Here is a 21,381-nt window from a genome sequence, read left to right as displayed (position 1 = left end):
AAGAATTATCGACACCGCGCATGCGCAAGCAAATCGTGCATTGACAGTTTCAACCGCAATGTATTTTGTGACCAAATAAGCTAACAATTAGCTTAGCTTATTCGCTGTCTTATTCTTTTATGTATCCATGCAGTCTGGAGGCCTCTAAGGCTCTGCACTGCCTTTTTTCGTCCAGTCTTGGTGCCACGAGACATCGTTATGTTGTGCTGTATACGGTTCACGACTCACTGCAAGACCACTAAGCATACAATTGCCGATTTGTCCCCTTATTTAACTTTACAAAAAAAAAAAAAATCGGTCTACGTGTGATTTTTAAAAAAAAAAAAAAATTATGTGTGCCCACAGTATCCCCACCTGTGACAACTCCCCGGCTGTGAGGATGGAGCTTCCGTTTCCTCCGCTCGGTGTCGCTGGCTTGAAGTTAGCGTTAGCCTAGCAATAAGCTAACCGATGTCAGTCAATAGAGCTCCGGGCCGGCAACTGGAAATGCCTCCAGAGGTCACACAGCTGCAGCATCATGGCTTAAGAGAAAATGGATTGGTACTGCACTTCCGCTAGCCGAAAACGCGTGTCTTTTCGGGTATGATGAGCTGGACTAAGGCATACTTTGTTCGTGTAAGGCTGGCGGGGCGCCTAGCCGACATATGCTAACTACCTCTGTGGCATTAGCCTCACTGGCCGGCTTGGTAATTATTACCACCGCTTCAGGACTCATATTCTGCCTTTTTATAATAGAACGGCAACAAGAGGAGTGTGAGATGAACTGCTTTATACTGAATTTCAGGCTGTAACGCGATAGTTTTCCGTGGGCTCGCTAACAACGGCCGTATTGTCTCACCCTCCTCATGTTAGAAATGGAGACCCACGTTTCGTGCCTTTTCCCCGAAATCCTCGCCATTATCTTCAGCTACTTGGACGTGAAAGACAAAGGCCGGGTGGCCCAAGTGTGCGCAGCGTGGAGGGACGCGTCCTACCACAAGTCGGTGTGGCGGGGGGTGGAAGCCAAGCTGCATCTACGCAGGGCCAACCCTTCCCTCTTCCCCAGCCTGCAGACCAGGGGCATCAAAAAGGTCCAGATCCTCAGCTTGAGGCGCAGCCTGAGCTACGTGATCCAGGGCATGCCCCACATCGAGAGCTTAAATCTGTGCGGCTGCTTCAGCCTGACGGACAACGGGCTGGGCTACGCCTTCGTGCAGGACATCCCGTCGCTGCGGGTTCTCAACCTGAGCCTGTGCAAGCAGATCAGCGACTCCAGCCTGGGCCGCATCGCCCAGTACCTGAAAAATCTGGAGGTGTTGGAGCTGGGTGGGTGCAGCAACATCACCAACACGGGGCTCCTCCTGGTGGCTTGGGGGCTGCACCGGCTTAAGAGCCTAAACTTGCGCAGCTGCCGCCACGTGTCCGACGTGGGCATCGGGCACCTGTCAGGCATGACGCGCAGCGCGGCCGAGGGCTGCCTGGCGCTGGAGAAGCTCACCCTGCAGGACTGCCAGAAGCTCACCGACCTGTCGCTCAAGCACGTAGCCAAGGGCCTGAGTGGGCTCAAGGTGCTCAACCTGAGCTTCTGCGGTGGGATCTCGGAAGCCGGCATGATCCACGTGTCGCACATGAGCCAGCTGAGCAGCCTCAACCTGCGCTCGTGCGACAACATCAGCGACACGGGCATCATGCACCTGGCCATGGGCTCGCTGCGCTTATCGGGCTTGGACGTGTCCTTCTGCGACAAGATCGGCGACCAGAGCCTGGCGTACATGGCGCAGGGCCTCTACCAGCTCAAGTCACTGTCACTGTGCTCGTGCCACGTGAGCGACGATGGCATCAACCGCATGGTCAGGCAGATGCACGAGCTCAAGACGCTCAACATCGGACAGTGTGTGCGCATCACCGACAAGGGCCTGGAGCTCATTGCCGACCACCTGACCCAGCTGACGGGCATCGACTTGTACGGATGCACCAAGATCACCAAAAGGGGCCTGGAGAGGATCACGCAGTTGCCCTGCCTCAAAGTGCTCAACCTGGGCTTGTGGCAGATGACGGACAGTGAGCGCGTCAGGTGAAAGGAACCTTGCGCAGATACCAAACTAGAGAATGGAGAGACGTTCTCAGCAGTTGAGAGATTCTTGGCGCCAATCTCGGAGCCGTCTTTCCACACTTCATATTTGCATTTGTTTCCTCCCACATTCCAAAAACGCAAATTGTCCAAAGGTGCGAATGTGAGTTGTTGTTCAATGTGTGCCCCGTGATTGGCTGGCCACCAGTCCAGTCCCCAACTCACCTGTCACCCCAATGACTATAAGCACTATAGAAAATGGGTGGCTACTTTTTCATTTCAGCAGCACAATGAGCTAGTGGTTAGCACATCTGCCTCACAATCAAATGTTCAGGGTTCAACTCTCAGCTCCAGCCTTCCTATGTGGAGAATTACATGTTCTCCACGTCTTCTTCTCCCCACATTACAAAAGGATGTTGATGCTAATTTAAGACTCTAAATTGTCCAAAAGTGTGAATGTCAGGTTGTTTGTCTTCTGTACATGTGCCCTGTGATTGGCTGGCGAGCCCAGGGTGTGTTCCGCCTCTCGCCAAAAATCAGCGAGGATAGGCTGAAGCGGCTTAATCGTGTGTACAGTTGTTTAGCTACCTCTCCCAAACACACAACAGTGCCTACAGCTCAGTACTAGATGATGACATTGCATATTTTTGCAACTCCAGCACAAATTCTTTTTATACAAATTCAACAAAAAAATCATGGTAGTAGTAATGATAGGTAGGGATTTTTATTCTTAAGGTTGGCGTAGCTACTGGAATTTTTACTTCTTATTTGGCTGATGTATTTTAGCAATATTTTTTGTATGGAAAATTGTGTACTTCAAATTGAAGTTGTTTATAAATTGTGTAAAGGCGGGGGTTTTCCAAGAGGACGCCACACAAAAAATTCACTGTGCCACAGTACTATGGCCTGCTGCAAAGGCTTTATGCAACAAAGAGGCAAAAAATGAAATTGTTCATCAGTGAATTTTTTCCTCATGAGGAGCTTCCAACGATAGTATCAAGAGTATTTGTTAAAAAAAAAAACTAATAGTAATTTAAGATGTTTTATATTCATACTGTAGTGATATTTATGAATAAAGATGGCAAATGTTTCACTTGTATCCCGCATATGTGCAGTTTTTAAACATACGGTGTTATATACTGTTTAACCCTATTAGACCTGCATTTTTCCTGTTTGGCAATTCATTTTTTTGCTGATATTTTTACTATTTTCCCACATAAGAACAGCATGGGGAAAAAATGGGGTTATCTCATGTTTTTATATGTTATAGTGGACGCCAGGAAAATATGACTGTAACGTGTTGTAAACTTACTAAGCTTAACATGTAACATTTTTAACATGAACATCATGCAAATCAACTTGCGATTGTGATTGGTTAGTTAAGATGCAATCATGAACCAGAAGTGTTGACATCTAAATTATGCTTTTTATTGGTTTAGACACGCAAATATGTCATGTCCATTGAAATCATCTATGGGTCGGGTTTAAAAGATGTGTATATATACACAATATACGTGTGTGTGTGTGTATTCTACAAAACCAAAGGAACAAGGCTTATAATTTATTTATTTACATACATACAAAATCCAAACAACTCACAAATATGGCTGGGTTTTTCGTTTTGCAACAAATAAATCAAAGACAGAACACATTTGAAAATCAATTCTTTGAATAATATAAAAGTGAAAAATAAAAGTCACATAAATTCCTCAACAGACTTAGAGACATTAAGGCAAATGCAAGAACACACGCTGAACAAAAAGGAAACTTACATACACGCACTTGGGGTTGTGGCGCTGAGTCCACTTTCCAACTAATGGCAAGTACTTCACATAAAAGTTGTTTCCCAGATTGGAGATGCACTTTCTTCACAGGCCTCCCACAGAGGAACCGACAAAAGTCCAACAGTGAAGTTCATTTTTCCAGAAGAAAATCTCTGCCAGGCTACACATTACTGTACTGCAATTTTTTATTTCATTTTTTAAAAATTACATTAACTATACAAGCAATGTTTTCACTAGCTGTCAGTGGGGGGAAATACAGTACTCAAACTACTTACTGTAAAGAATTTGTATAATCTAAATTTCCTTTCTGTTTCTGTATTTATTGCACCTTTTTCATACTTTCTACGTAGATTTGCAGCTATTGAGTATACAACGAATTATCCCAATAATTAATCAAATAATTGGCTAGAAATGACACCTGCTTTATCAAACATAGCAAGGTGCAGCTATTATATTTGTCCACTTGGGGTCGCCATCCTCAAGTTATGTAGACTATCTGAGACTTTGAATGTGTAAAGCTTTAAAAGGTGGTGCGTAGCCTGGTGAGTGACATGGGTGTCAGCAACTGAGATGTAGAGATGGCTGGCTGTTAGCTGGATAACCTGTTAGCAAGTCTGTGTGTTGAGTGAATTAATGAGTTTTGGCCATCAGCAATGCTTGTGTATGAAGCTCTGAGTCAAGAGATTTTTTTTGTTTGTTTTTGTAATGAAATAATTCGAGTTATTCAATTAATCACTGCAGCCCAAAAGAAAGCCAAATAAAAAGCAAAACATACATCATAATGGTTTAGTTTGAAGTCTAAAGTGCACCACTTTTGGGAGCACTGTGACTATGGAGGTGCCACTGTATCTGAAGAGCTTGATGTTATAATGTCAGGCTTACATGGACCTTGATGACAACACTAAATTGTTCAAAGCAAAATGGCAAAAAGTACCCTTTCACCATCACACAATCATGTGGATTCGAGACATTTTCTTTTCCCAGGCGACACAAACTCAACTCTCTGTCCAGAGCTGCTCACTTCTCGAGATTCTGTGCAAACATTCAATGTATAGCCACACAGTTAACATTTATACATATTTATGCATTTATATTCATATATTTCTATAGAAGACTCTCCATACTTAAGACAGCAGTACTCACACGCACACACACGTTTTGTCTGTGACAAAAGTAGACAACGGCACTGCTTATTTTTTTTGCTCTTCTTTTGAAAATCTCCAAAAAGAATGCACAACATGGCCCATTTACCTCAATTCAGTCACGGCACGTGTTAAATATCACTTTATTTACAAACGGATCTTAAAAAGTCTAATTAAAGAGCCCTGAAGAGAACACTGAACACAATTAGTGGAGCTGTTGCTTATTTTTTGCATTTGGCTGACTGAACATTTTGGGCCTTTTCACATCCATTAGAAACTTGAATAGTTCACAGGAACAAATCATGCCTTGATAGCACCAATAGTACAGAAAAACAAACACATCCATGGGCTAGGTCCGCTACTGTATCACACCCTCCAACCTCCCGTACATACTCCAAGGCCACTTGAATGTTCTCCAAAGAATCATTGCATACCTCACAACAAGTGAACGCCATGTGCAAAACCATTGACAGAATAACAGAATAAAGAATGTGTTAATTGGCCCTCTCATCATTACGTTAAAGGAGACATATTATGAAAAGGGACTTTTGAATGACTTGTATAGAAATGCTGTGGTGCCTTGACTTTCCAGTTTAAAGAGCAGCTCAACACCAAATCAACTTTCTTCTTCTTCTTCTCTCTTCAAGTTTCTTCTTCTACACCACTCAATCAGCAGCGGCACTTTCTTTATCCAATTATGTATTTAGACCAAAGAATGTCAGAGAGCTTTTATTAAGACACTTTTTAAATTGAAAAAAAAAAAAAAAGGCATAATATGTCTCCTTTAAAATGACTTCAGAGCAGGACACCCCCCCCCCACCCCAATCACAATTCCCAAAAGATCTAATCCCAAAGACCCGCAGCTCAGAGATGAAACAATTTTCCCACCAGCAGCTTGGAGTCCACTAAGGAGGGAATTCGGACTCCCACGGTTCCCCCCAGATCGAGTGCTTTCCTGCCCCACGTGAACAACCAATGAAGCCCTTTTCCTTTAAAGGTTAATAAGCATGCGACAGAACTGTGCTTGATTCCACTGTGATTGCCTCAATTCACAGAGGTATGCCTGCACTAAACTTTCAGACTTTGTGCTCAAGTGTGATATTCCAATATAGTGGAACTTCGAAAGAGGTCCTCATACAATTCGGAATGTGACTACAATTTTGGGGGAAAACTCACCTCATAAGTTGCCTTCAGTTTAGAATTTGATCATAGTCTTTGAATGTGTGAGACCTCAGGGTACCTTCCTAGAAATGTACTGGGTGTGTTCTATTAGTTTGGCTTTTCATAACAGTTGGTTAGTGATTCCTCAAGAGTGGTATGTGTACGTCTCCCTTTAGTGGTATGCAAAAGAATAACTGAATTACTGGTAATGCTAACTACGGTTCTGAATCCCGGACGACCGCCAGATGGCGGTGCTTTAAGCACTGAATGTTCCCTTCACGCATGCCAAGTTCGAGTTATTCATTATTCATACAAAATAGTCACCTGTGACCCTAGAAGGGCATAAGTTCCGGTGTCACCAGAGGTGCGTTTCCTACAAATTCATTTTGCCTGAGCACAAGGATTCCGAGTGACAGGACCTTCTGGCGGTCGTCCGGGACTCATAGAATCGTGGTTACAGTCGTAACTTTCATTCTATTTCGTCTCTCCTTAACGCCAGATGGCGGTGCTTCAAGCACTGAATAACTAATACCGACGTAGTCACAAGGAATCCCAGACACAAAACTTACTGAGAGGCCCCAGCAGGACCGAAAAGCATGCCCAGTGGATGGGGAGAGGCGACATCCACGCTATAGAACCTGCAGAAAGTACTAGGCGCCGCCCAAGAGGCAGCAGCACATACCCTCCAGAGGAACACCTCTCACGGTGGCCCAAGACCTGGCAACGCTCCTGGTAGAGTGACAACGCACCCCCGACAGCAGGGGGCGGCCCGTCACCAGGTAGGAATGGCGAATGGCATCCACGACCCTAAGAGCTGTTTGGAGAGGGCGGAGCACTTGGCAGGACTTCCATAAAAAACAAAAAGCTGAGAAGACATACGAATGCCCGCCGTAGCGCCAATGTAGCATTGCAAGGCTCTCATAGGACACAAGAGCTCCGGCCTGTCCCCACCTTCACCTGAAGGAAGTACAAATCCGCGCAAGCTGTAGAGGCTTCTTAAAATGAGAGGCAGACAAGAGCTTGGGAATGACGGCGGTGTTTGGCCACAGAGTGACGCCGATACCATCCAGTTGCCACTGCAGGCACGCAGGGCTAACAGACTCCACAGAGGTAATGGCTAGCAAGTGTGCAGTCTTGCATGACACCCACAGAAGGGCCTCTGCCAGGGGATCAAAGGGACAGCACAGGCCGCCGTCCAGAACCAAATGCAGATCCCACGCCAGAACTCAAGGTGCAGAGCAGGGATGAAGCTCCAGAGACCCCCTAAGGAACAGCAACACCAAGTCACGGCTCCCCACCGTGCAGTTTGACTCTAGCGTGTTGGGCAGAAATTGTTGCCACATACACCTTCATAGTAAATGGAGACCGGCCCTTATCCAGGAAAGACTGTAGTTTTGATTCTTGAATGTATTGGCCATTATTCCCAATGGTGTTTATTGAAATTTTGGAAATTTATTCAATTGCATTTGACTTGGCAACACAGTTGTGTAGTGATTATTAAATCTGCCTCACAGTCGAGAGGGTATTGAGGTCAAGTTGTGCCTGTGTCTATTTTTTTTATGCTCTTCCCATGCTCCTGCTTCCTTCTACATTCCAAAAACAAACATGTTAGGTTCTTTGAAGACTGTAAATTGTCCTCAAGTGTGAATGTGAGTGTGAATACTTGTATATACCCTGCCATTGGCTGACAACCAATCAGTGTGTACCCTACCCATTCATCCATCCATTTTCTTAACTGCTTAGTCCTCACTAGGGTCGCGGGGGGGCGCTGGAGCCTATCCCAGCTGGCTTCGGGCAGTAGGCGAGGTTGTGTATAGCCTACCATCACTCCAAATGTGCAAAGAGAGGCTGCAGCTACCTGCGACTGGAATGGGCAAAACTGCTTTTAGTGTTTGACCATAGAAGTTCCATTGTATTCTCAAAGTGTGTTACATTTTGTGTTGTTTCTTTTAGGTGTTAATATAAAAATCAAATGCTGTCAAGATGGGACAGGAAAGCACTTTCAAGTGAGTTTTGATAGGAAACATCCAGTGATGTTGTAAACCTGTGGGCAGGGTCTTCTAAAGATTGGAGGTGGGGCCAGTGGGGAATGCTAGGACCAAACCTGGGCTGCTCCCGTGGGTCAGCATGACTCCTCCAGCGCGTTAACAACCTGCTCCAAGATGTCAGGACAGCAGTCGGCGATCTGCTGCAGGACACAGTTGGCGTACTCCTGCAGCTCGCCGCTCTCCTTCTCGCACAGCTCGAGCTCCTTCTCCAACTGGACACCACAAGCCAGAAGGGTCACCGACATTGATTTAGTTTACTGCCTGTATTAGATTTGGCTTTTTTTTACTGTCTATTTCCATGTTCATTTCAAGTAACACATATAGTTTCCCATACGGCTGTAAGAGCACATCAAACATCAGGCCGCACAAATTTATGTGCGCCTCTTCTACCTGTTCCGCCGTCATCTTCAGGAGCTCCTCCTCCCAGTCGTCTGGGTCACTGCGGTGGTAGTGGGCGGGTGGCGTGAGCTGGCTGAGGATGCTCGGGTCGCGGTCGTAGCAGAGGTCAGTCAAGTGGGCGATGTAGAGCTTCAGCTTGCTGCGGTTCTGGCACAGGGCTACAACAGGGGTTATCATCTGTGGGGGGAGAGATATTAAGACTTGCATTTATAATTTGGTGTAAGTGGGGCACATGATGACAAGATAGACACCAATCACCAAAGTCACAATACATTGAGTGCAATGAACATACTATTTGGAGTGTTTTTGCAGTGAAAAGGAAAAGGAAAATACACGTACGTTATTTTATGGACAGTAGGACCTTGACTCACTTAAGAAAAGTTGACCTGTATTATAGATAGGGTTGGGACGACCACACAAATGGGTTGACACAAAAATGCATGCGTTTAAGCTATTTTTCTAATTTTAAAAAACATATTTGCAACACTGGAAGTTGCCGGAACCAATATTTCGTGTTTCTGCAAGGACACTCTTTGCTGACGGACTCCAACCGGCATTCACCACTACTAAGATGCTTCCTAGTGTTTGTTTGTGGTCTCTTTAGACTTAAAAGGGAGAAAATTAGCACCGCTACATGTCTGATGCTTGTGACAAAATAATCCGCGTCAAAATTGCTAAAGAAATAAGAGTTCTAATGAATTTATTGAAGCCAAACACGCGTAAGATGGTGGCCCTACGTGCGTCAGATACAAGAAAAGTCGGTATCTACTATCCAAGTTAAACATAGAGCCAGACTCACTCCAAGATTTTTTTTTTCACTCCTCCAAGTAGCATGCAAGCTAAGCCATCCAGCAATTGCCGTACGGACTATTACTACGGTTTTACACCACCAAAGTGTGCAATAACCGAGCCAAATTGACCCACTTGGCCACAATGCACTTAACAGACGTAAGGGAGTTTGCAAACGCGGACGCTGGCAGACCTTAGAAATGAACTCGCGTCGCAATACCATTAGCTTGATTAGCATTAGCTAGCAGCATTATCAAGTACAGTACAAAGCTACAATAAGCGAGTACTCATGACGTTTATGGATTTAAAATGGAATGGAATCAAAGAAAAACATCATGGTGGCAGTGCGGGACCCTGAAGCATAAATTAAGTTATTTGAAAAACCTTTCCGTGCGGTTGGTATGCTGCATAGGCTTTCGACAACTCAATATGTTTGAATGAGACAAGCGAATATGCAAGGCTTTTAGTAAACATATGATGAAGATAAAGCGCTATTTAAGTGCACTCCAATTACCATTTAATATTTTGATCAAATTGGATTTTTCATATGTTGGATTATGAAGAGATTTTCGGGAAAAGTACAATAAGTAAGTGATTTGAGTTTATTCAGGGCTAATGCTAATCGTGATTGTTAATCATTTAGCATAGGCTGATTTTGTTGATGTTTGTGTAATATGTGCATATATGTACAGAAGATAAGGAACAATGAGTATGAATTAATAATTGATTAATCGATGGAATCATTAATAGGAGACTCGATTTTTTAAAAAGTCGTAAGTGACAGCAATAATTATAGAAAAGCATAATAAAAGAGAATCTATAGAATTAAAATTGTTTTAAAAAGTAATTACTGCATATACTGTATTAAAAGGTTGGGTGTGTGTCTATAAGGGGTGTGGCCTACCTAGTGAGTGACATCAGGAGCGGGAGTCAGTTGATCCTTGCGAGCATTTTCCTTTTGTATTTGTCGGCAACTGTGTCTCTCCTTGTCCACATGTGAGGGCATTATTGCTTCATTCATTTTTTTTACTTCACCCTAGTGGCAGCATATATAAAGCTTGCTCGTACCTCAAATTTGACTTGCAACACTAAGATAAAAACAAACAACTAACTCGTAATTCAAGGTACCACTGTATTTAGATGGGTTTTTCAATATAAGTCTTCATTTTTCCACTTGATGTTCCTCGTTCACGGAAAGCGCTTTTGTTTATCAACATTTCAATTTCAGCTTCCTGCCCTGCCTTCTGCCATTTGGTTGAAAGTCAAAAAATAAAAAAGAAACTTAAATTTAAAAACAATGACATTGATATATTTTATTTTATTTTTAGTGGAATATTTTTTTTAAGAGTCAATACTAATTTCAACAAAACTTTTCTACTACTACTACTTTCAAGTCAAGTGTTCTTGTACCATAATTCTTAATGATCAGAGGGCAAAGACATACAAAATGTAAAACCATGGTTTTGTCTAATGCAATGATATTAATGATCTCTTTATTACATACATGCTGTGCATGCAGACACATGAACATAATCCAGTGTTTCCCAACCAGGGGTATTTGAGCACATTGCATGGGATAGTAAAAACATTTCATAATTTATTGTCAACATTTGACTCATTTAGGTATGGGCCAATAACCGCTAATACTGGCTGCTTTTTTTTTTGGGGGGGGGGGTTAAGCAGCAGGGTTTGCAGAATTGCTGGTGGTGGGCTTGGGGGCACATGGGCGTGAAGCTCCGCATGGAGGACGAGCTGCCTCTTCCAAATAGGTAAGAAGATTGTTTTGCTATGCTAATGCACAGTGTCCTAAAAAACACAAAAAAGTGCTAACAGGAAAACGTAAGCTGCAGCACATGGGTCTGTTCTAAAAAATAGCTCACCAGTGATGGGAAATTGTGCTGTACTAAGAATTACAACAAAAGAAGGATAGTAACATTTATTTAAATTTAACATGATATATGTTTCTTTGCTACCAAATATTCTATATTTTGTTCAAAAAGTAATTTGGAAAATGAATGAATAAATGCATTTATAGAAATGGATTATGTTCAATGGGGAAAAATGCTGTTTTTATTTATGCAAATATTTCACAAAAGGTCGTTTTAGAGCTGTAATATAAATAATAAAGGAGCTCCAGTTTTGGGTGGAAAATGTTATGAGTTATATATAACAAAGGGTGGTTCATTCATTAATCTGATTAGTGATTAGCATTCATTATTTTATTTTATTATTTTTTTTATTTTATTTATGTATACATTTTTTATTTACATTACAGAGCTTATTTTCAAGGCAACTTTTATGTTTATGTTATGAGTTAAAAAGAATGCCTAAGAATTAAATGTTCAAATTAAGTTAACAAAATAAAATTATGCTCAGGGGGTACTCATGGTGTGACAAAAATGTTTTGAGAATACACTAGTAAAAAAAGGTTGGGAAACACGGATATAAGCCACGAAAAAGTACTTGAGACTGGCAAAGATGACGACCACCATCACTGAGGACAGGAATATGATACAACAGAAAAACAAATAAGACAAACGCAAGATTGGTAAAAAGGTGCAATGGTGCAGTGACATCTCGGAAAGCACATTCGTTATTTTAGACCAGCTCACCCTTGGGAACAAAATGTCTGACAGAGAGAAAGAGAGAGGGGGCAGGCAGAATGTTGGCTATGCCCAAATACCCTCCTCATCGTCCTGTTAGGCCAGAACGTTGGCCAGGCGCAGCATGAAGAAAGGGACATTTGGTTAGTGTGTGTACAAAGCTGAGCACTAGCACACAATGATCTCGTTTAAAGTGAGAGGAGCAGTTGGTGGAACAGAAACTTGGTTGTTATCCGAGGCACAATACGCTACCTGATCTGGGGAGGGCTTGTGATTTGTCTGGTCGGGGGCTGTCTTCAGGTGTTCGTCTTCATAGTTGTCTGCCATTAACTTCATACGGTTCTGAGTCTGATCATTAATCACAGAAAAAATATAAACAGTAATCTATTTTTTGTGTTAATATTTTCATCACTTTCCATCTAAATTATTACAGTATAGGGAGGTCATTATGTTTTTAGCACCAGAATCTGAGTCATTTTATTTAGAGTGTCTGCCGATGCAGCATCTTGACCCGATTCCTTGGCACTACATTAAGAAAGACAGCGCAAGGACATTATTACAACAGTCTTCATTATTTGAATAATGAAGCATGATACCTTTAACTTTATATGGATACAGTATAATGTTTGGGAAACAAAATTCCATGAAAGATAGAAAAATGCATCGTAACTAATGAGAATTAACAGGAAGACAAAAATTACATTTTTATTTTTTTAAAATCTAGTGGAAAAAAAACACCATTGGACATTTAATGTTTTTTTTTTAATTATTATTCACTTTAACTGAATTCTTAGTACATCACATACCCAGATAATTTATAAAACCATAATTCGCTTACTGCACCATTCAACAAGTGTAAAAAGCCCCCACACCTGTTATGTCCAATTACACGAGTAGAACGACAAATGTATTTTTTTTTTTACATCTAATGTACATTAGTTTGTGAAATGTAAAACAAAATGTATTATCATATTTTCTGACTATAAGTCACACTTTTTTCTTCTTCATAGTTTTGCTGGTCCTCTGACTTGTACTCAGGTGCGACTTGAATAAATTCAAGCTTGGAGTGGCACCCATAATCCCATAACCATGTTGACTTTCTGTACATTGCCTCCACCTTTGTTGCACCGGGGGTAATGCACTAAAAGGATTTGCCAAAGTTGTCATACATTACCGCTGGTGGCCACCTTCTTTATAGCATACTAAAGAAGGTGGTGGTAATGCAGAACTGTAATTATGGCAACTATTGTGTGATGCAAATTGGCTGCCGCTGTTAGCGTGTGGCATCCACCACAAGGGTCATTTACTATTCAAAGCACTATAAAGGCGCAATAACCGACCAGGATTCTCTACCTTAGACCACAATGCAATGTGGGAATCTAATTAAGACAATTTAAACTAAAAATAAAAGTTTTTCCTTACATCTGACAACACACAGAGTGTGTGTGTGTGTTCGGAGAGTGAAAAAACAGGGAAGGAGTGTTGTCTGAGCCCAGCAGAGAAGAAAGTCAATTTACAATCTATGATATGGGCAGTGTCTTATTTATCTCAAATTTGTCCCACTCACCTGCTGTTTGAGCTGCTGCACCAGTCGATCTTTCTCTCGCTTCAACAAAGACACCTCGTCCTGGGTCTTCTTCTTCTTGGAGGAGGACAACTCCAGCAGGGCAATGTTCGCATCCTTCTCACTGATGGCCGCCAACAGCGCCTCCTGCCTGTCAGGGTGGGAGTGGAAAAAGCAGCCCTAAGCCAAAAACGCAACTTAATTGCCACACAGTGACCGCACATTGATAGTGAAGGATTTGTTCCAGACTCACTCACTCAATCACCAGCGATATCGTCGGGGAACACATGATGACATTGATTAATCAATGTCTGAGTCCTTACTTCATCTCCAGCACCTCCTCCAGGTGTTTCCTGCGCTCGGCTCGCAGGGTGGTGAGGTGGGCCTCCTTCTCGCACAAAGACTGCTGGGTGGAGGACAGTTTGGCCCGCATGGATTCTAGTTCCTGCTTCACCTTCTCCATGGCCCCTAGCAGCTCCTCCATCTTCAAATACACACACAAACACAGTTAAACTAATAAAAAAATATAGAAAACTGTCATTTTTGCCAGGTGCTCTGATAAAACACAGGGACTGCTAATTTATTGTGAAAGTGGAAGGGGTGAGTGAAGTAGCATTCATTGATGGCAGAAGTTGTATTTACCTGTTATTTGTTGATTCTAGACAATCACAGGACACTTTAATAGGTACCTCAGCACAAGCTCATTACATCTTATAGCACACCTGCATCATATTCAATTGAATAATGATCAGTTTCATCAGTTATGAGAGGCACTAAAGTGGCCTTAAATAACGCTGGAGTCACACAATCGCTTAAAGTGACAAAATTATTTTTCCTCTTTTTTGGCACAATTGAGATTATGCACAATGGCAGCGTAAACAGAACACAAATTGAAATCAAATCATCTTTTCCTTTTCAAATGGCTGAAATGATGCTAATCTATTCCAGTCAAATGCATTTTTAACATAGCACTCACAGTATTGTAATTGATAGAAACATCCAGGAATAACACAATCAAACATATTGTAATAAAAAATAAAGAGCTTGTGCATCATGACTCAGTAAACTGATGTAATAGTAGTAGATTTTTGCAGAGGATAAAGAATATACACCTGTGAATATTGTTATGTCTTTCTATGATTCCTGGAGTAATCAAAGAAATAATCAATAGGATAATTGATTAAAAAAAACAAAAAACATTTGTGACAGCCTTAAATTGTATCAAGCAATATTTTTCAAATAGTAGCTGTAGTTTGCAGGACTGCATCATACAATGAGTGTTTATTTTTTATTATTTTTTTAATAAATATTTTGAACATTGAAGTAGCTATAACTCGGACAAATTACTAAAACCCCCATACAAATACAATTGAGCTATTCTATTGGATCTTGTTAGATTTTGCCAGTGTACCCGACGTTGTGGCCGGTGAGTATTTGTAGGTACTCACTTGTGGTTTTAAAGTCAAACAACAGGTAAACAAACATGATAATTAGACAGCAACAAGTCTAACACAATACAATACAGTGTTCCCCAACTATGCCCTAAAAAGCTTTAGAATTGCATATGTGTGCCACAAATTGTCAGCAACGCACAAGCTCCTGTCCTTCGTTCACCATTGTTCCTTGGAACAAAGATACCGCAAGGGCAGCAAAAAAATATTTTTTTTATTAGTCAGGGCTATGGTGTGAGCACTAAAAGAGTGAGAATGTGATTTTTTCAGCAAAAAAAGAGGAGGTTGAGGCAGGTTCTCCTCCCAAACATAATTTGCGAATAGGGAAATGTGAACATGTGGGGGGACACTGCAGAATAAATAACTCATTTGAGTTACTTTCAGGCTGCATGTGTGCAGAAGGCGTTGCTGTTCACGGTACTTTGTCACCTCTGAATGAGATTCTCACACACACATACAAACAGGGCTCATACCTTAGACCACTTTAAGTGGGCGAGGTTGGACTCATGCATTGCATTGAGTGAGTACTTCTGACAGGCGGTGAGTAGCGGAAAAAGGAAGAAGGAGAGAGAAAAAATGACAAAAGAACTGAAAGAAGAGGTGGGCGGCCAGCAAAGAGGAGGAATGTCAATTTAAAATAAGGATGATGACCACCAGGCTGGGTTTCTTCCAGTCAATAGTGAGGTGTGATGCAGGTTCTTTGCATTAGCACTGGGTATACCTGTTTCTCCTGCAGGGACCTGGCAGCCTCCTCCTGGGCGAGTACCATCTCTCGCTCTGCTGTGATCTGCACGCTCTCTCTCAAGGCCTCCTCCAGCTCCTCGATGCGCTCCGACTTCTGACGCAAAGAGTCCTATAAACCAACGGGCATGAAAATCTTGTGAATCGTGCCGAGCGACACACACATACTTTACACACACACACCTCACCTTCACCTGCAGCGAGCTCTCAGACATGTTGTCCTCCCGCTTCTTAGCCTCCTCCATCAGTCGGGCATTCTTGCTTTTCTCCACCTCCTCCTTGTGCTTCAGAGATGCCACTTTCTTTGTCTGGTCTTTCATCTGTCTACAGTGGGACAACAGATAGACAGAGAAGAAATCAAATAGGTTATTCTTGGAGAACGCCAACTAAAGCAGGCTACATACATAAAGAGAATGGGGCCAAATTTGAGCATTTTCCCTCCCTTGCGAATTTAGAGGGCGGCTGGTTGTCTCTGAAACAGTGACTTGTGCCAGCATAGTATTGTGCCGTGAGAGATCATCAGTGACAAACCTCATTCATTGTTAAATACAGTGTTCCCTCACTTTTTGATAGGTGAATTTCCGCGAATAATTTTTTGGGGTGTTTGTTTTGTTTTTTGGAGCCGAGTTACGCATCTACTGAGCCATAAGGAAGCCACCACACAGTTCCTACCCTTCAAACACTTGTTAACTTAGTAAATATGATAAGAAAAATAACAGTATAAATAAAGAATACAGTAAATCCAGGAGGAGTAGGGGTGGGGGTTGCTGGTAGCCACCCAGGGGTGCAGGGGTGGCCAAGTTTGGTTCTCAAGAGCCACTATCCAGCCTGTTTTCCATGTCTCCTGCCTTCAGCGCAGCTGAATCTAATGATCAGCTCATCGCCAAGCTTTGCAAAAGCCTGATGACAGTCCCGATCATGAATCAGGTGTGCTAGTGGAGAGAAACATGGAAAACAAGCTGGATAGTGGCTCCCGAGGACAGAACTTGGCCACCCCTGCCATAATGAACCGTGGACCCAAATACTCCAATATAGTGAATCCGCGATAACTTTGTAAACCGCAAATTAGAGAGCGATCACTGAATACTTATATTCTGCATCATGAATGTCTTTCAATTTCATGGCATTTCAATACTTCCTGCAATTTGAATTGCAATTCTGCTTCCCATTTGCCACCACAATTCAAATTCAAGAAACTCATTAAATTTAGAATTTATGGGTAATTTTCAATTAATTCAGAATTTCGTACAGCCCTGCTTCCCATGTCAAATAGCAGCTAAAAATTTGGTTCAGTTAATATCTCAAGTGTCTAATTTACCTTTGCATATTGCGTCTTTTTGATGTAACGTTATTTGAATGATTTGACAATAATTTTAAACTACTTGTACATAATCACAGATTACAAACAAAAACAAAAAACAGTGGCCCTTATGTATGTCACCGTGTTAAGCATTTCCGGTGGAAAGGTCAAATTGCGTAACAGCTTCCGCTGTCAATATGGTACAAACTACTGCAATTCCCTCTGACTAAAAAATAACCTTAACCTGGGGTTTTGTAATAGGTACTGTATATCAAATAGTTCGGCTCTAGTACTTTCAGGTAAAAATGGAATTAAGAGTTTTGACTTTTCAACGAGGAGATAGCTCCAACCAACACTGCAGGGTATCGCTAATATGTTCAGTTTCCCATGTTGTCACAACGCGTTTACATGCAGACCGTAAGATAACATGCACACCTAACACAAAATGTAGAAGTTCTACATGCAATACAGTACATTGCTGCAAACAAAAAAGTATTTTGGCAAGATAAAAAAAAAAAAAAGGATTAATTGTGGTGAATGATGAAAAAGATGAAGCAAATACATAAGGACATGTACTACTAACCTGGAGGCCAAACTGTCAGGATGAAGGATTTCCATTGAAAAGGCAAGTGAGAATTAAAAGAGGGCATGTACAAATTAGGACAATATAAAATTGATGTGTTTTCATTCAGCCATCTATGCTAATTTAAAGGTATCCTGTGACATTATGTGTGCGTCGTTTGAGAGCTATCTTATGTTTACCACATTGTGTTAGTAGTCTGCAACAAGTGTGGTCTTCCTGAGGCCGCCTGTATTGGAACAGCATGGAACATTCTGCAAATAGACTTGTACGAAGCGCATCGGCCCACTGTTTCGTAAAAATTATAACTGTAGCCTGTTAAAAACTATTTAACTGTCCTTCTAACAATGAGTATCTTGTCAAAAAAACTTGCTAAGCAGGCCGAAGGAAAGAGGCAGTGCCCGCCACCAGCAGGTGAAACGTCTTATCCACAAAATTTTCGATCAGGCAGCTGTACGTGAGCTGGCTAGCTCTGTCAGTTCAAGTAGATGGTGAGCTCAAGTTCAGCAAAGGTCTGTGGACCCACAGTGCCCCCCAATGTTCACAAAATGATAAAGCACAAAGTTAACTGTAAGCCTGTGGCGCACTCTAGTGGCCAAATAAATCTATATGAATAATAATGCTGATTAAGTAGGAGTGTACCATGTTTTGGAGTAGCCAATTAAGTTTAAGATGTTATGCCCTAAAAAAAAAAAGTTTTAGGCATGGATCTAGAAAGGTTATAAAAAACAGTGCATCTCTTTGTTCTACGGGACTTCTTGCCCCTTCAGGCCAGAATATGTCTTGTTTGTATATCTCTGTCAAATAAATTATTGTGACTGCTGCTCGAATCCCAGCCCGGACTCTGTCAAAATATACGATTACGGCTGAAGAGGACAATGGATCCTCATATCTTCACTAAGAGTCGGCCTGTTGGGAGGGCAATGATGAACTTACCCTGGGACGTAAATCCCAGGAAATCTAACGCCATACCATGTAGCCTCTGGCTGCATCCTGCAGAGAATGCCTGCAATTCGGATCCCCCCCCCCCCACACACACACCCCAATATTCTATCTAATGTATTTTCTAGTATTGACATTGATCACCTGTCTATCATGACACAATTTGATATTGAATTATCTCCCCCAGCCCTGCCAAAAGCTATAAATGGATTATGAGGATGTACCTAATGTTTTTTGTCCCTAATTGTATGTTTTCCCTCAGTAACTTAATGGAAAACAATTTAAGAGACAACAAAAGACCCACCCCTCCAGCACGTTGATCTTCTTGTCTTTGTCATTTTTCTCATTTTCCATTTCCCGCAGGATCTCTAGTAGGCGGTCCACCTCGGCTTGTGCCTTCCCAGAATCCTCTTTGTGGCGGGCCACTTCCTGTTCCAGGCTTTTAATCCGCTCCGCAAGCTCTGTGTTGGCCTGAGCCTCCAGAGCTGCATTCTGAGCCTGGAAATGAGAGAGGAGAGAGAAGAGCGGGATGTGATGCATTTTTGCTGTGGGCTGTCATCTTCTCATTATATGAAACAGTATCCTCAAAAGAGTGTTTTGAATGGCATGCCAGCGGCGAGAAGGCCATCTTACTCTTTTAAGGTGGTTATCCAGTTTGAGGCACTCCTCCCTCTTCTGCTCGAGGGCGATCTCCAGACTTTTTAGTTTGGAGCCTTTCTTCAGGCCAGAGGAGGCCAGCGATGACGCATGTTCCTTCAGGTCCAGCAAAGATGTCTGAGCACAATGAAATAGAGGAAGTACCAGAAGAGTTATTTACTGATTTCTCCAAAATAAATTGATAACATTGAAAATGCAAGATAGTGTAATCCTTCCGATTTAAAAATGCAATAAGACAGTTTTTGAATGAAAAATGAGTCATCCTGGCAAAATACTTCCTTTAAACTAACACAGCAACCTCGACTCACAATTGAAGAGACTTGGAGATGAACTGTATTTAGAATTGAATGATTCTCACCTCTCTATCTGACAGGTCTCCCTGCAATAAGCTCAGCCTCTCCTTCAGCTCTTTCAGCTCCTTCTTCGTGCACTCCAACTCCTCCGTCTTCTCTCGGTCGTCTCTGTCTCGCTGCTCCTTTAATCGCTCTATGATTCGTTCCTACCACAAACATGAACACACTTCAGACATCCATGTATAAAAAATATATTGTATATGGCTTTTAAAATGAACGAGGGTTCCAGTCGCCCACCAGGCAATGTTAATGCCAATATAAACGCTTGGGTTTTCACTCAGGTGAGGATCGTCGAGTCAATGTTAACTAATCAATGATGTCATTTATATTTTTTAAATTGTCATACAAACATTCCCACCTGGATAATGTCGTACATTTGGGCATATATGCTCTGGTACAAAAAAATGTTTTGTTATTTTTTTGGGGGTGGTCAATACCAAATAACAGTCCTGGTCTATTTGATTCAATCCCTAACTCACACTTTATGTATTAATACATTATACAAAAGCACATTCATACAGCGGGAGGGTGTTTATTTACTCATCTGCAGAGTGTACAGGTATATATTAAGGCATTCATCTGTTACCTTTTCTGCAAGAGACTCCTCCAGCGTGGTGAGGGCAGTGTCTGTGTTGGACGTGTCAGCCTGCAAAGACTTGACTCTCTCCTTGAGACTGCTCATCTGCTTCTCCTTGTCCCGAAGCTGCTCCTGCAGGTTCTCAATCTTGAGAGAACACATAAAAAGCCAGCCACGGAATCACTCAAAGGTGTAGAAACAGGGGTGTCTAAACTATTGGGGACATTTGTGGCACAAACAATATAATAATTGCTTGATAGATTATTTCTAGTGTGTTTAAAAATTATAAGGTGAACAATGGTCCCTCCATCTTTCTGTATGCAGAACGTGGAAGAAGAAGTTTAGAGAAAAAAAAAGATTAAAGATTCACCTTCTTCTGAAGCACGTTGACTTTGCGCTCCTTCACCTCAAGCATGTCTTTGAGATCGTGGATCTCTCCACTCAGCGTGCCTTTCTCTTCGGACACTTCTTGGATCTGCTTGCTCTTCTTATTCAGAGTGGCCTCCTTCTCTTCTAAGCGCAGACGCAAGGCATCCACCTGACCAGGAAAAAATAAAACACTTATTACAGGCTGTAATAAAGATCTGGACATTGGCATCACGCATTCCAAAATGGGTGTTAGCGCCGCCATTTTGGCAGTATAGAAAAGAAGCGTCCTTCACTTTGAGTAAACGGAAAACGCCACACTTTAACAATGATAGACAGCTGTTGTGGACTAGGTGCCACAAGAAGAAAAGGCAAAAAAAGGATAAAGCATTCTCCTGGCTACCTAAAGAGGAACCAAAGCGTATCCAATGGATTACAGCAGCCATAAAAAGGGTGAACAAGACTGAGGATTTGGGATCCTCCTCATTGCTTGTGTAGCAATCACTTCATATCAGGAGAGTTAAGTCGTGTAGATCCAGCTTGATTGTATAGTTATTAAATGAAGGCAAAATACGTGATCGGGCACTTTGTACATGGTGCCTGAATCAGCAGATGCTAACTGTTACCACACGCAAAATGTGAGGGAAATAATTGTTTGTTTGTTTTATGCTCCTACGGTTTAATAGATATTAGACAGTTGAGTTTAATAACTGACCAACACCATAAAGATGACTTTTTAAGGCATAAATGATGGCGGCCGTGGCTCAATTAGCAGCTGCTAAATTAATAACGTACCTAAATAACACTGCAAGACTTGCGTGAAACTACTAACTTCGATGGCATTCTGACCACACAAAGGAGAACTAAATCCGGA

The 21,381-nt window shown here is 42.0% G+C and overlaps 2 protein-coding genes across 4 annotated transcripts in view; one reads left to right on the top strand and one right to left on the bottom strand.

Annotated features, from left to right (window-relative positions):
* Positions 1 to 357: 357 nt before the first annotated feature.
* Positions 358 to 3,149, top strand: LOC144053472 (F-box/LRR-repeat protein 14-like). Its single transcript, XM_077567950.1, has one exon. It carries the CDS (start codon positions 846 to 848, stop codon positions 2,055 to 2,057), a length of 1,212 nt encoding a protein of 403 aa, XP_077424076.1. The 5' UTR covers positions 358 to 845; the 3' UTR covers positions 2,058 to 3,149.
* A 2,664-nt stretch (positions 3,150 to 5,813) lies between these two features.
* Positions 5,814 to 21,381, bottom strand: part of LOC144053969 (ELKS/Rab6-interacting/CAST family member 1-like) — a 41,495-nt gene continuing 25,927 nt past the window's right edge. Inside the window, exons 10-23 of one of the 3 annotated variants that reach the window (XM_077568936.1) lie at positions 20,512 to 20,679; positions 20,151 to 20,288; positions 19,570 to 19,710; positions 19,188 to 19,328; positions 18,859 to 19,052; positions 17,616 to 17,627; positions 15,921 to 16,056; positions 15,713 to 15,844; positions 15,465 to 15,521; positions 13,864 to 14,024; positions 13,544 to 13,691; positions 12,229 to 12,324; positions 8,576 to 8,761; positions 5,814 to 8,397 (exon numbers count right to left, since the gene is read on the bottom strand). In XM_077568936.1, the coding sequence (XP_077425062.1) occupies positions 8,260 to 8,397; positions 8,576 to 8,761; positions 12,229 to 12,324; positions 13,544 to 13,691; positions 13,864 to 14,024; positions 15,465 to 15,521; positions 15,713 to 15,844; positions 15,921 to 16,056; positions 17,616 to 17,627; positions 18,859 to 19,052; positions 19,188 to 19,328; positions 19,570 to 19,710; positions 20,151 to 20,288; positions 20,512 to 20,679 (1,848 nt within the window). In that variant the 3' untranslated portion in view covers positions 5,814 to 8,259. The remainder of the gene's footprint in view (positions 8,398 to 8,575; positions 8,762 to 12,228; positions 12,325 to 13,543; positions 13,692 to 13,863; positions 14,025 to 15,464; positions 15,522 to 15,712; positions 15,845 to 15,920; positions 16,057 to 17,615; positions 17,628 to 18,858; positions 19,053 to 19,187; positions 19,329 to 19,569; positions 19,711 to 20,150; positions 20,289 to 20,511; positions 20,680 to 21,381) is intronic. The other 2 variants (XM_077568937.1, XM_077568938.1) reach the window with 2 other exon arrangements.

The sequence above is a fragment of the Vanacampus margaritifer genome, chromosome 6, assembly GCF_051991255.1.
Source record: "Vanacampus margaritifer isolate UIUO_Vmar chromosome 6, RoL_Vmar_1.0, whole genome shotgun sequence".
NCBI lineage: Eukaryota > Metazoa > Chordata > Actinopteri > Syngnathiformes > Syngnathidae > Vanacampus > Vanacampus margaritifer.
Note: the sequence above shows the minus strand (reverse complement) of the source record. Positions and strands in the feature narration are given on the sequence as shown.